Here is a 15,610-nt window from a genome sequence, read left to right as displayed (position 1 = left end):
TGGATCCAGAAAAAAAAGCTCTATCAATCTCAAAAAACCGTTCTAACTTGTGGGAGTTCAGTGGCCGCCAGGTAGCAGTTGAATCGGTGTAGACGATTCACTTGCTATCCCCACCACTCGTCTATAGAGTCAAATCTTCAGTTGTGACAGTAGATCTTGATGAGATAACGCGTATCGATTGGCTCAGTTGACGTGTTATTTTGAGTTGTAAGTTCTTGATGACTAAAGTTCCTAATTTTCGATGTATTTTTTCTAATTGTAACTCTATTGGTGATTGAAAAAGCAGACTTTCATACAGGTAAGTCAAAATGTTACACTATTGGTGATTGAAAAAGCAGCTTTTCATCCAGCCAAGTCTAAAAGTTGCACTATTGACGATTTTTCAGAATGAATCTTAACACACGAGCAGCAGAAATATTAGACCTCCTTGAACAGAAAACGCCTCTTGTTCGGGAACGAAATGTAGTGGATACAGCCAACTTTTCCCCACCACCTCTAGAGTCTGGAGTCCTTACCTTCAGACAAGATTCCTGTTTTTTCAAACAACGATGACGTCTTCTCAACAATTCAGACTCTGCCAACCACTACTGCTTCAAATGTAAACCCATAATTTGAAGACCTCATAACACAAGCAGAAATCGTTATAAACACGGATGGAGTATTCGATCCAGAACTTGTCGAAGTTGAAGGGTACTCTACAGGTGGGACTGTTTGCGATACTGCTGATAAAAACTATGACCCTATTGAAGGACCTTCTTATTCAGTTGTAGTCGTCAAAGAAACTCCAACCATCATTCGCCTCACTAAAATTCACAATCAAGATGGAAACGATCCTTCAGCTTCAGATAGCAATGACGTCGAGCAGGTTAATGATGAAAACCCGAACGTCAGTGACGACAGTGATTGGCATGAATCCGACAATGGTGCTGAAAGTTCAGACTCAAGACATTCTTCACCTCTGGAATTTCCCAGAAACCCTGATTCAACTTCCCCTGAAAATTGTAGTCATGAAGAAGATGAAATGAGGCAGAAGAAAGGAAAAAAGCGGCCATGCAACCCAGACAACTGGGTTATGAAGAAAACAAAAACCCTTCGAAATAGCGGTCTTGGATAAGTCTCTTACAAATCCAAACGTTCAGTCAGCGCCAGGAAAATCCGAACATCTTGTGGATAAAAATGCCGTTTAAAATGCTGGGAAAAAATAAAGCAAGAAGTTCGTCAACAGCTTTTTTCTGGATTTTGGAGTTTAGGCGATGTCCAGCGGCAGAGGGAGTTCATCATATCATACAGTGACGAAATAAAACCAAAATACAGATACTCCAGCACTCAAAACTTCCGTGCCAGGAAGAGAGCCTTCTATTTCGACGTGCATAACGTCCGCATGAGAGTTTACAAACAATTTTTCATGGCCACTCTTGACATAAATGCTCGAACAATACAGCCTGCATTCTCAAAAAAATCCCCTACAGGATTTTTTTGAGAATGCAGTCCCGCGCCGAATATCGACGCGGGAAACACAATAATCATCCAACAGTTGACCCAGAAATCAAGGAAAGTGTCCGCCAATTCATAAATTCGATCCCTCACATCGAATCCCACTATTTGAGGGCTCAGACCTCCAGAGAGTTTATCGAAGGTGGCAAGAGCCTTGCAGACCTATTCAGGGACTATAAAGCAGGTCGGGAGAAGAAAGAGTTGCCCTCAGCAAATTCTGTCATGTTCAATAGAATATTTAATTCAGAATTTAACATTTCCTTTTTTAAACCGAAAAAAGATCAATGTGATGTCTGTGAATCTTACAGTAATGCCAATGATGAAGAAAAGGAGAGCATGAGAGCTATATTCGAAAAACACGAGAAGGAGACAGAGCTGTCACGGGCAGAAAAAGGAAGATACAAGGATAACCCATCCGGAGCTATAGTCGCTGTCTACGATCTACAAGCTGCCATGCCATCACCAAGGGGGCTCGTCTCATCCTTTTACTATAAAAGCAAACTCAATTGCTTAACTTCACCATCAGTTATTTGCATGTTAGAAACGTAAATTGCTAATTTTGAAATGAGACAGAGGCAAAACGAGGAGCCAACGAAATCGGAAGCTGCGTCTACCTCTACCTCAAGGACCTCAAGGAACAACGCCCTGATGCTGAACTGGATGTTATATTCCATTCTGATAATTGTTGTGGCCAACAAAAAAATAAGTACTTGGTTAGTTTGTACCTGCACGCTACTCATGAATTGGATATCCGCAGCATCACACACAAATTCCTAATTCATGGGCATTCCCAAAATGAAGGTGACAACGTGCACAGCGTAATCGAAAAACAAATTTCCAGACATTTACGTGCATCACCGATCTACATTCCAGACCAATACGTGACCCTGATTCAATCGGCGTACAAAGTGCACGTTCTTAACCACGAAACATTTTACGATCTTAAAGTCCTTGCTGACAGTTTCGGAAGCAATTTCAATGTGAACACCGACAGATCAACGGTTACTTGGCATGACATCAAAATTATTCGTGTAGAGAAACAGCACGCAAACTCCTTCTTCTACAAGACATCCTACGAAAATGAAGAATTCAAGGAGATTGACGTCAGAGGAAACAAGAGAAGTCGTCCCAGAACATCTATGCCGTCACAGATCTCAAGCCAGCTAGTACTAGCTTATTCAGAAAAAATTCCTTTAGCAGAAAATAAAAAAAAGACATAAAAGATTTAATTCAGAGAAGAATTATCCCTCAGTATCACTATGATTCTTTTTACAAAAATATTTTGGATCTGTAAGTCAGTTGGTATGTTTTCACTCCTCAAGAGAATTTATATTCAATGAGATTTTTGTAAACTTACTTTCAACCTTAGTTCATTGTTCATTCTAGTTATTAATAATTTGAAGTTCAGTTGGTTCTCATTTTTGTAAATTTCTTGGATTTGCTACCTTGATAGAGGACGAAAAACAATTAAGGTTGTTTTTTCACTTTCGTTTGTTCAAATATTCTTAAATAACTCATGTGAGATGAGAGTTAAGTCTGAGAAACGTCAAATAACGTTATTTTTCACTAAGACTTTTGAACTTGATAAAGAACTGTTGGTGACTAGTTCCTACTTATGCTTAAAGTGTGCTCATACCTAGTTCTATTTGAATTTATCTGTGATTTTTGAGATCAGATTATAAATTTGGGATAGTCTTGCCTCTACTAATGTTAAAAAAGGTAATTAAGAATTGTGATTTACTTATTAAATACAAGAAGGTATAATTTCCATTATTAAACAAGAGTTTTTTTACGTTTGAAATTTTTCTTCTTTTTTCCCCAATTTTTCACTTTTTTTATTGTAAAGCAAGATCGAATCTACAATAAGGTATCAACTCAAAATAAAACGCAGTACTCACTGCAGCTTGTGTTTTTTGTTATCAAGAGAGTGACATGTCAAAATATTTTCATCAATACCGTAACAACTCAAAATATTGAAGCGTCCAATGCATGGATTAATCATGAAAACCGTTATAACCTGGAAAATCAGCTAATTTTCACGGTTACGGAATATCAAATAGGGAAGGATACCAAATAACGTCTGAAATTAGATTTTGAAGGACTATCTCACATTTTGTCAAGACTTTCAAACCCAGAATAATGATTATCAGCGGCGGAAAGTTTTTTTTTGAGTTGTGACACTATTGAAGCAAGGGTGCGATATCATTTTTGAATTTTTTTGTACATTATAGCACTTTTTGAAAAGCCAGTTTTTATCTAAATGATGCAGGTTCTTTTTCATTATCCATTAAAAATTCATTTGTTGGATGTTCAACACTTGTAGTTTCTATGGATGAATGACGAACAGTTGCTTCAACAATTGTATATCACACCTCCAGTTCACTTGAAATTTATAGCCTGTAAACTTTGCTTCCCAATGTCATTATTACTATTCGTGTTTGCAGACTATGTAAATATTTTTGGCATTAATTCCTCGGAGTTGCAGATATTTTTGGACAGCTCTTTTGATCATCTGAATTTGACGTTTTTCCTATATCACTTTTTCTAAGACATTTAAATTTTCTAGAACCTTGGAGGTTATCATTTGTCACCAGAAGTGAGACTAACAAAAACATTCACCACCAAATCTGATGTGTGGGCTATGGGAATATTTATATGTCAAGTTTATGCCACTATAATTGACAGCATGACAAAAATGTTTGATTTACCACCAAAGATGGATGTGATTCGGTTATTACCATTATGTTTTGATAGGTAAGTTAATTTTACACAAACGGAAGACTTATCAACATTATTGATCTTAGAGGAGCTCAATTTAGGGATTTTTCCATAAAATAAACTTTCACATATCCTTAATAAAAATATTACTTCAAAAGTGTTTACTCCCCAAATAATGTCGAATTTACGTTTTATTTATGCTGACTTTAAAAGTCTGTCATTAAACTTATTTCCAGCTTCATTAATCACCAAGAACTTTTTTTATTGTAAACAAAATCCAATAACTGTGACAAAATGTGGGAATTGGGTACATGTATGCAAGTTATCATTAGAACTCATCAATTCATAATTCATTGTAACTCCACTGTAACAAGTCTGGACGCCATTGTACAATAGTGAAACAGGAGAACAGCATAATATTGCAGGTCCCATAAAAAAATGTTGCACATTTGTGTTTTATATGTTTCAAGAGACGTTTTCAAGTCTAGACCAGCAAGCGAACATTATAATTCAAAATAACTTGACGTGCGGTTTTCTCAATCCTTGGCTGTTTGCTTTTAGATCGATTTTTTGCCTCAGGAATACGTCACTTGAATATTTTAACGTACTTATGTTAAACCTTGTATATTTTTTTTTCACATAATGTACCCAAAAGTAATCTTAATTAGCAAGATATTATGAAACATCTTGAATAAGATTATATAGATTTAGATGTTACCTTTTCTTCCCATAATTGAAATTATTTATTTTAGGGAAATAAAGTTGGAAATTGCCTCATGGTGTCCATCCTGTATTCGTAGTTATGTTCAAAATGACATATTGAATGATCACTTCAAGGAACGACCTACCTTCACGAATATCAGAAGAAAAATTTCAGAGATTCTGAAGCAAGAAACGAACTACTAACTCATAATATATTGATTATTATCATTATTACAGGTTTGACACCTACAAATCAACAATACAAGAAAATATGTTTTATGTTGTTATTTGTGAAATAAAAATTTCTTTTATTATAATAATGATTTTATTACTGCTTCATACAATATTTTTATATTTTGATAAACCCCTAATTTTTGTTGTCTATTTATCATAATATTCCAATATGAAAAATATACGAAAATACTCTCAATGTTATATATTTTTAAAAACTATCACAATTCAATACTGCTCATCCTAACATTAAATGAATACTTGCCATTCAACAAAATAGTTTGGAAATGCACTGATTTTAAAAATACATTGTATATAAGGAGGGTATAAGATTTCACTTCCGTGCCCTGAAATTTTCTTTTGTAACTACCTATAAATACCTGATATTGGAAAATTGAGTGAAACAATCTACAGATAAAGAAGAGTAGTAGCACAATTGAGTGTCTAGTACAAAGCCATTGGGAAACATTCTGAGTACACTTGATGAAGAAAAATCTAAAAATTAAAAGGGATTATTTTTAGGACAGATTAATTTTTGGAAAAGAAAGTTTTTTGGCCTTAGCCATCTTGATGCCAAAAATGTGGAAACCTTCCTTAGAAGGAAAGTAAGCAATCATTTCAAAAAAGTAATTCTATACAAAGATGTGTATGTAGATCATGCAAAGAAGTACCTTTCAGACACAAACTGGAAGAAAAAGCCTAGTCAAAACAGCTACTTTCATATAAACATTGAATTACACGAAAGAAAAATACTTCCGAAACAAATACTTTTATATGAACGCTGAATTATACAAAGAACACATTTCTCTATTCCGTTTGTATTCCAAACATTCGAATGGGATCGAATCAGATATCATTCACAGGATTTCTACACAATATAATTAATGAAAAGTAAAATTTCACTTACATGGAACACTGTCATCCTCACTGCTAGACATCCGATGTTTCGCCATAAGACACTCAATTCGTTCATGACATGGGTGGATTCAACCAATTCCGCGACAAAAAAGTCGTAATTATGAACGAATTGAGTGTTTTCTCTCATGTTATCCATATTTCCCACTGAAGAGCCGATAGGGCAAGTGTCTTACGGCAGAACATAGGAAGTCTAGCAGTGAGGGTGACAGTGTTCCATGTAAGGAATCCTGTGAATGATATCTGCTTTGAATCCATTAAAAATGTTTGGAATACAAACGGAATAGAGAAATGTGTTTTTCATATAATTCAGCTTTTATATAAAAGTATTTATTTTGAAAGTGTTTTTTTTCGTATAATTCAAGGTTTATATGAAAATAGCTATTTCGAAAGGGGTTTTTCTTGTGTTTTTGGGTTTGAAAGTTACTTTTTTGCATGATCTACACATCTATGGAGTAGTAGAAAGCCAAAAACTTTCCCAAAAATCTAAAGATTTGAATTTCTTCAGTTTGTTTTTTAAATAGCTATTTTCAATGTCAGCTTATTTTGAATGTCAAAAAAGATGGCGGTTTCAAGTATTTTTATCATTCCCCATTCTGATGAACGATTGGTTTTTTTATATCAGCTTGAAACATTCGTAAAGAACTTCAGGGCAATAGCTACATTTTACAATTATAATGGAAAATAAAAAACCATAGTCACCTTCCATTCTTAACTGTTCAATTCACTTATTTGAAATAACCGTTCACATAAATGTAATATATTCTTTCTGGAAAAAATTCTGTGTTTAGTAGTTTTCCTTTTTTTTTTTAATGGTTCCCTTCATTTTCCTTGTTTTCTAGTTGAACTTTTTCTATCTCAATTTCCACTTCTACCTTGCCTTTTGTCTTTATTTTCAGAATAGTGTAATATAGTATAGACACGCCTGAAGAAACCATTGTATGGCGAAACACGTGTTGCATTTTTGTAAAACTGTTTAGGGAAAATATCAGTGTTTTTTGAATTATTAACTAATTTCAAAATAACTCCCAGCAAATACCAAAGTCACCATGATGTAAATATTTCAATGAATTATTCATAGAGCAAGGAAGAATAATTTTCCTTAGTAATCTTCAATTCATGAGTCAAGTCTTGCAGTCTTCAACATTAGAATATACACTCTCAGTAAAAAATATTGCATATTATAGTTCAAGATTTTTTTTCATATTAATTTTGTTCCCTCAACACATTTTTAATTTATATTGATAAATGTTCAAAGGCCAAAGTATTTTATGTAAATTTCTATTCAGTATAGATAAAAAATACTTGGACATAGTTGCTATACCTGAATAAGAAATAATGGTACTAATTACAAACCTTGAATGTGTGCCTATGACACTATCAATGTCCATTATTTTGTTTGTTGTCAGAATGACATTTCGAGTACTTTATGTTTTGATTCTGTAGTTTTCTTAGTGAGTTGTCGCATTTGAGCAAATTAGTTTGTGTTAAAATTGTTATTTCAGTCAATGAGGGATGCAGACATTGCAAATCCATCAATTGACTGTTTCTCGTATTATGAAGTCATGGATGTAATAGATGTACAACACCCAGAGATGAACAATATTTGAAAATTTAATCTTTGCCAAATCGCTCGCTTACAGCTTCGCATCACAGAAATTATTTACTGAGCACAAGATAAGTTCACATAAGTAACAGTAATAAAAAGACTCAAAGAAGTTGGTTTAAACCCAAAACGTTCTGTCATAGTTCCTAGGCTTCTCCCACATCACAGATCTAGATGGTTACAATTTCTCATAGCCATGTCAACTGGAATGTACATCAGTGGGGAAAAATTCTTTTCACAGATGAAACAAGAATACAGTTATGGAAACCAGATGGACGTGGTCGAGTATACAGAAGATCTGGAGAATGTTTCGCAGAATGTAATCTTGTACATAACATTACCTTTGGTGGTGGTTCCATTATGTTGTGGGGTGGCATTAGTTGGGACAGTCGCACCAAGCTTATAGAGGTGAATTTAAGAATGAATGCTGACTGTTACATACGCAACATCTTTGAAGAGCACGTTTTACCTTAAGGCGGCTTCATTTGTTACCACAATTTCGTGCTAATGTTCGTGCACATGCTGCAAGAACAGTCACTCAGTATCTTGAAGTTGTTGGAATTGAAGCAGCGGAGTGGCCACCAAACAGTCCTGACACAAATCCCATAGAACATATTTGGGACATCCTAAAAAGACATACGAGCACTAAATCCAGCTCATAACTCAATTGCAGAATTTAGAATTGCTGCAATGGAATCGAATTTCACAAGAAACCATCAAAGACCTTTTGCGAAGTATACAGGATATCGTTATTGCTAGGGGAGGAAACACTAAGTACTGAACTATTATTATGTTGCCTCAAAGAACTTTCATACTTCAGCATATACCATCTAGTAATGGAAACTGCATAAAGATTCAGACAAACATAAATAAACTTGAAATCAAGGCTTGAAATAAAATATGCAATATTTTTGTCTGTGAGTATATTTTGTCTCTATTCAATACTTAACAAAACATCTACCTGAATAACTTTCTCTTTAACCTAATAAATTACATATTCAAAGTTAAAAACCCCCACAATGAATTGAGCAATTATTTTCATGTTCTATTGTATCTCTGACTAATCCGGAAAACTGACAACCCAATTCTGCATTGTGGCAGGGTATTTCAACCGATTCCGAAATTTCCTCCAATATATAATTCCTGGACTCTCCCATTATAGATTTGCACAATGGACAATTTTTGATCGATTTCCTGCAACTGCTACAGACGGAATGCCCTTTAGGGCAATTGAAGATAGGGGCACACATGTAAATACTGCAAATTGGACACTCTAATTTAACAGCAATGCCGGCGTTATTGGAATGCAGTTTTTTATCAAGGTTTACTTCTGTGGTATCATATAGCTTTACAGAAAAAGTAACGCACATGTTATTGCTAGAATCTAATCCAGTAAATTTTGCTGTAAAAAAATCACCAGCATTTCTGTGACCTTTTCTGGTACATTCTTTATTGAGGCATTGAAAACAGTGAAGTTGGTCTTTATATGTTGGAATAGACAGTTGCTGCTTATCCACTCTCGTTGTCTCCTTAGAAGACTGTAGCTCAAGACTGACCCGGTACTTTATGTTTTGGTTGTAACTTTCGCTTAAAGAGAACACTCCCATTTTCAAGCGATACCTCACAGAATTACCGTCAATACTATTATTCAATCTAACAAATACAAGGTAGCAAGTTTCTCTGAAATCGACGCAATAAACGGTTTCAAGTGGAACCGCTATATTTTTTAGGATCCCAACAACTGCTTTGATGTTGTTAGTATGCCTCAAGTTCTCGTGTAATATTTTAAAATGAGAGGAGACCATTCTAGATTCCATTTTGAATGAACAGTCTGGAATTGGACATGTGATAGGTTTATGAGGACACACCATCTCGTGGTTTGCAACTTCATCCCAAGTTAGTTTTTTTGTACAACTCTCGTGAATACATGGAAAAGACAAATGTTTGGCTAATTCTTCATAAAGCTGGTTGGTATATTTGGACGGCTCACAACGCCCACAGGTGTACCTACCTAAAATAAAAAATATATCTAGATATGTACTGTAAAAATTCATTTCAATTATCTTGAATCTGGGTATCAACAATTTTGATGCAAGAAAGCAAACATGAGAGGAGAAAGACAGGGCAGTGAATTGGAAAATGAGGAGTAACATATCTTACTTGCAACAAAGAGATGAAATGAACCTAAATTTTATAAACTTATATCAAGTATTTATAAATAAACATTAGCATTGAAAAAATTGCATCTATGGAAAGAAATTGCAAACATCTGAGTGTTTCGAATTACTCTGGCTAGAATGTTTAGACCAATAAAAGATCATAGGTAATGACAATTAACATGAGAGTTCAAAGTCTTATGTAGAAATCTAATGTCTACATAAATTCTACGAGTTCTCAGTTCTCTATTTATGTTATAGTGTGAACTTCTCTCAGTGTGTTTTCAGTTGAGAGCATCTTCTATTTATTTATTTATTCAAGGGAACAATAAAAATAAATAACATTTCTTTCATTTAGTTTGTAGTTTTGGAAGCAACTTTCGACAATTGAGATGAGGTCCTTTTAAACATTCTCACAGTGTCGTTTGTTATGACAGTACTAAAAGATTTCAAGATCATCTGAGGAAAGCAAAACATTTTAAACGTTTGATTATTTCAAATGAAGATTGTTATTATTCCTTCAAAATCATTGATAAAGATATAAAACAAGAGGGGGCCTAGGTGGCTTTCTTATGGCAGTCCTGACGTGACATAAATCTACTCCGATGTGAAGCTCTTTTGACTTTTTTACATAATGATTTCTATCTCGAAGATAGCTTTCAAACTAGTACAATAAATTTTCGTGAAACCCTATCGCTTCAAGTTTCCCGAGCAATACTGTATGATTATCTGTATTCAATGCCTTGGAAAAATCTGTGTGAATTACATCAACGTGAAACTTTTATTCCAAGGCATTCAGCACAAATTGGGTTAACGTCAGCACATTTTTAGTTGTTGATTTACCCAGGCAAAAACATGGAGATGAAATATTTTAAAATAAAAGGAAATGTATTCACCTTGGGATCCTGAAACTGGTGAAACTGATAAATATCCTTTACAAATGTGACACTTCAATCTGGCGAACACAGATTCTGGTACAGAAAAACTATTCATTGCAAAATTTGGGTAGGTAGTCTACACATTAAGTGATGATTATCTGTAAAACATCTCTGCAACAGTTTTGTTTCAACAGATGATTATTATTCACTTCTGGGAAATAAGTAACTTCCACCAACCCTGATAAATACGTAAAATTAATTTTCAAATGTTATTGATAACGCTCTTCAAAGTTTAGCATATACCTAACCTATATGTTTTTAACTCTATTCTTCTTATTTTTTATCAATGATTTAGCATGTGTAGATTGAAAAGTAAATGAACAAATCTGCTCTAAAATAGCAATGGGTCCTCAACTGTTTTCTTCAATTCCAAAGGAAGAAACATCAAAAATTAACCATTTACAAAGATGAAAGAAACAAACTGAAAATTAGGACCAGCGTCTGTAAACAGCTAACTCCTAGCATGTATACTTTGACTCAGCAACATAGATGTTTATTAATGAAGACAAAATCTTACCTGCAAACTAACCTAACTAAAGATAAATTCACCTAATGAATTCATAATACATGATATGTTTTTTGGGTTTTAGTTTTTTTTAACAATTATAAAATGGATAAATTGCATAAATTGTAAATGGATGAGCAATAGCCGTAAGCTGTTATTCCAAAATTTGCGGCAAATTGAATCCTCCAAAGTGCCCGTGTGAATGATACCAGCTGTCAATGTCAAGTGACTGGACTCCATATTTTGAATAGGCGTGGGAAATATTACTTATTTGGGTTCTCACTACCGGCCTAGATAGTTGTGTCATATTTATTGCATGAACATAGAGTACTAACGATTTGTTCATTGCTCTATTTGTCTATTCAAGAAACACTTTATTGTGAGATTTTTACTGAACAGTTTTACAAAAAGTCAACCCGTGTTTTGCTATATTAGCTTCTTCAGGCGTGTCCATATACGCACATACCCATACAACAACGGATATCTTATGGATGTACGATGGATATCCATTATATATCCAATTTATATCCAAAGGATATCTCATGGACATCCATAAGATATCCTCAGTCCACCAACTTGGACGTCCATAAGATATCTGTGAAAGACGTCCATAATATATCCGTGAAAGACGTCCATAATATATCCGTGAAAGACGTCCATAATATATCCGCAAAGGACGTCTTTAAGATATCTGCCATGGACATCCATAGGGTATTCGTGGGTTAAGTCCATAAGATATCCATTACGGACGTTCATGAGATGTTCTCCGTGGACATTTATAAGATATCCTTCATGGACGTGTATATTTTATATTGTTATAATTGATTTTGGTCGACATGTGTGGGACAATAGGTGACGAGTGTTTCCTAATAGTAGATTAAAACATTTTGGGATGCTATTCGAGAGTAAATTTTAGTACGAAAAGCTCATATATAAATATCTGCTATCAGCAGCAGTTAAAAAGAACAATATATAATGTTGATTCAAGTGTATTTGTGTTAACATTTCATTTAAACTGTCAGTTCAACAAGCTCAGTATTCTATATAGTATTGAATAACGCAAACATATTACTTCAATATTGGAGATATAAAATAGTTAAAAAAATATAATGGTTCATTTGTTTTTCGAGGACCTAGTATACCATAATTTGTAGAGCAACTGAATAGAAAAGAATTAGTGTAAATATTTTGTAATGAACATATTCAATGATTCCTAATATAAAAAATTTAACTATTCAACTAAATTTTTGAGGAGCTGTAGCTGCCTAAGAAATCATTTTATGATTTTCAACATTATAAACCATCTTTTATATGAAGGTTCAAGTTTTTCAAAAAAAAAAACTTATCCAAAAATATCAGTCTATATTCTTCAGTACAAAATAATATTAGTCTGCATATTATTCAGCACAAACAAAATCCATTAGAAAAATGATATACTAACAAAAACTCGTTTTGAAAACAGTAGCATGGAAATGAAGAAATTATCCTATCTAATAAAGAACACTGAAAAGAAAATGACGAAAAATAATTTAAAAAACTAATAAAACTTTGGTAAACAGTATCATTGAAATAACTTTAGAAACTTATTATATTTTTGTTATAGGTAGAATAAAACACTGTTTTGGGTTTCTTCTACACTAACATTTTTCTTCAGTGATGAAATATGTCTCTCCTTAGCTCTTCTCAGCCATGCTTTGATAGCATCTTCTGTAGATTGTTTGTTTTCTGATACGCAACAAATGTCAGCAGCTTCTGCAAAAAAAATATTTCCCAATAAAAAAAAGGATACAGCATATTTAAATATGCTCAATTAAACATTCCCTCAACTTCATTAGTTAACAAATTAATATGTGTTACAGTGATTAATTGTTTACAGCCTTTTCTTCACCAAACAGTTTGGAAAAACAAAAAATACCGATTCCATAAAAGAAGAATTACCAAAAACATAGACAAAACCTTTGATGATGTGTACACCATCCACAAACAGTCAGTTAGAAGTTAGAAGGGGTAATTATAATGCCTTGGGTATTTGCCTCATCAATTCTGACAGACAAGACATCATCACTAGGTTGGGCATCAGTGACATCATCACTACTCGAAGTGGAGGAAACTGAACTGGAATATTCACGAGGTCTTATATTGGAAAATGATGAATCATTGGTGTCGGTAGTCTCCAAACAGGTGGATGATCCTGCACTGCCTTGTAATGATTTTAACTCCTTTCTTGTTCTCTTGTATATTTTATGGAGCATTTTTTTTCCTTTAACATTTTGTTTTTCCATCTTTCAACACTATTCAAAATGCGTTTTCATATAAAAATTTGATTATATAGCTATGTCAGGTTATAAAATATTTAATGGAATATTTACCTGCTTGGACTGCTTTTAATAAGATTTACAAATCAAACACCGATTCAAATAAACATCTAAATGGGATCATAACAACTAATAAAAACACTAGGTAGGTACTTCACAAACTACGGACCACGGGACCACACGTGTCTCTTTTCCCAGTCTTTGACGTTTGACCGGGCAATTCAACATGCAACATGAAACGTCAAACGGCATGCTCAGTTGCACTCACAGTGTTGCTACAGCTGTTTGACAAGAACTGCATGGTAGATCAGTGGTTTTTGAGCAGAGAATTGGTAAATATTGGTGAAAAGTACATATCAGAAAAATAATAATAAGTCCTTTAGATAATATCCAGTCATGTCTGGGAGGATATCCAGTTTTTCAATATCTTATGGATATTCAATTTTGGATATCTTATGGTTATCTGTTTTGGATTTCTTATGGATGTCAAAAATATGTCTTCGGGAGAATATCCAGTTTTTGGATATCTTATGGATATTCAATTTTGGATATCTTATGGTTATCTGTTTTGGATATCTTATGGATGTCAAAAATATGTCCTCGAAAGAATATCCAGTTTTTGGATATCTTATGGATATTCAATTTTGGATATCTTATGGTTATCTGTTTTGAATATCTTATGGATGTTCAAAATATGTCCTCGGGAGAATATCCAGTTTTTGGATATCTTATGGATATTCAATTTTGGATATCTTATGGTTATCTGTTTTGAATATCTTATGGATGTCCAAAATAGGTTCCCGGGAGAATATCCAATTTTTGGATATCTTATGGATATCCAAAATAGGTCCAAGGATATTCCGACTTGATTTGGACATAAATTGGATATCCATAAGATATCCAGTATTATCTGGGTATACGCACTGAAGAAGCTACTTTATAGCAAAACATGTGTTGCGTTTCTGTAAAACTGTTTATAATGAAAATCTCACGATGAAGTGGTTTTTGAATATTTTATGGAGTTCTATTAAATATTGGCCGATTTCAACACATATATTTGTCTATTGCTAATTCATTTCGCTTCTAACCTCCTTTTATTGCTGAAAATATTGAACTTTAAAAAAACTTACAGGTACACTGAACATTTCATTTCAAAGATGAAAACGTTTTACACGTATTATTTGAAAATGATGTATAAATCAAAGTTAATCTATGCACATTTCCAATATCATATATCAAATGCCTTGTTTTAGAATACCAGCAGGCATGAAGAAATATTTGATGATGATGCGTAAAACCGACCAGAAAATATGCTCAGAACATTTCAGTAGTATTGGTATTGAAAAAATTTGAAGGGAGGAATCGTATCAAACTTAAATTTATCACTAAAACATGTCCAATAATATTTTGTGGCCTTCGTTTTTTGTATATTCACTCGTGAATAAACTGAGTTTACTTCATTCAGTGATAATTATTATTCTGTGCCAATTGTATCTGAAAGATTTATTTGTTATTCGTATATACACTGTAGCTCAAAGCTATCAATTCTTATCTGTAGAACTGTCATGAAATGTTTTTGTATAATATGCTACTTGAAAAGGAAAAAATACCAAAACTTGAAAACAACTATCTGTTTTATCCAGTAGCGGTTGAAACTTTTGGTGTTTATGGCCCGGAGTCTTTGTTATTCGTTCATGAACTCGGAAGGAGAATAGGCCAAGCAACGAAAGATCATCGTTCTACCTCTTTTTTGATAGAAAGAATTAGTATTGCTATTCAACGTGGCAATGCTGCTTCAGTACTTGGAACTATTCCTCCTTCACATAATTTTGATGAGATCATGCATTGCCCTAATTTCAGTACGGAACTGAAACCTCTTCGAAACAAGCCGAGATATGTGGATATTTATCAGTCTCCTATCAAGGTTAATTCACAAGTGATTGATCCACCTTCTTCTTTTTCAGTGCCGTCAGTGGACTCAGGTCATTCTTGGCCCCAAAAAATGAGTTGCATTCCTCGTAGAACTGGTA

The 15,610-nt window shown here is 33.8% G+C and overlaps 2 protein-coding genes and 1 long non-coding RNA gene across 4 annotated transcripts in view; 1 reads left to right on the top strand and 2 right to left on the bottom strand.

The window, feature by feature from the left end:
• LOC111505468 (ephrin type-A receptor 4a) overlaps window positions 1-5,234 on the top strand; it is a 29,026-nt gene extending 23,792 nt beyond the window's left edge. For both annotated transcript variants that reach the window (XM_023160277.2, XM_074174090.1), the window contains exons 8-9: window positions 4,061-4,248; window positions 4,965-5,234. In XM_023160277.2, the coding sequence (XP_023016045.1) occupies window positions 4,061-4,248; window positions 4,965-5,118 (342 nt within the window). In that variant the 3' untranslated portion in view covers window positions 5,119-5,234. The remainder of the gene's footprint in view (window positions 1-4,060; window positions 4,249-4,964) is intronic.
• A 1,620-nt stretch (window positions 5,235-6,854) lies between these two features.
• On the bottom strand, window positions 6,855-11,215 carry LOC111505466 (uncharacterized). The gene is made up of 3 exons (XM_023160275.2): window positions 11,009-11,215; window positions 10,719-10,938; window positions 6,855-9,677 (listed from the first exon to the last, which is right to left on the bottom strand). Exons 2-3 carry the CDS (start codon window positions 10,813-10,815, stop codon window positions 8,671-8,673), a joined length of 1,104 nt encoding a protein of 367 aa, XP_023016043.2. The 5' UTR covers window positions 10,816-10,938; window positions 11,009-11,215; the 3' UTR covers window positions 6,855-8,670.
• A 1,392-nt stretch (window positions 11,216-12,607) lies between these two features.
• LOC141481828 (uncharacterized) lies at window positions 12,608-13,814 on the bottom strand. Its single transcript, XR_012465202.1, has 2 exons — window positions 13,635-13,814; window positions 12,608-13,017 (listed from the first exon to the last, which is right to left on the bottom strand). It is a non-coding gene; the product is annotated as an uncharacterized lncRNA (long non-coding RNA).
• Window positions 13,815-15,610: the final 1,796 nt, after the last annotated feature.

This window comes from Leptinotarsa decemlineata, unplaced genomic scaffold (genome assembly GCF_025532065.1).
Source record: "Leptinotarsa decemlineata unplaced genomic scaffold, Ldec_3_MD MMD2_tig00000505_RagTag_RagTag, whole genome shotgun sequence".
In the NCBI taxonomy this organism is placed as follows: Eukaryota; Metazoa; Arthropoda; class Insecta; order Coleoptera; family Chrysomelidae; genus Leptinotarsa; species Leptinotarsa decemlineata.
Note: the sequence above shows the minus strand (reverse complement) of the source record. Positions and strands in the feature narration are given on the sequence as shown.

Bases quoted from the DNA above. Each gene is read 5' to 3' on its own strand.
- LOC111505466 (XM_023160275.2), bottom strand. From the start codon at position 10,815: ATGAATAGTTTTTCTGTACCAGAATCTGTGTTCGCCAGATTGAAGTGT. The intron at 9,678-10,718 runs GTGAATACATTT...TTTTTATTTTAG, and splicing joins ACCAGTTTCAGGATCCCAAG to GTAGGTACACCTGTGGGCGT.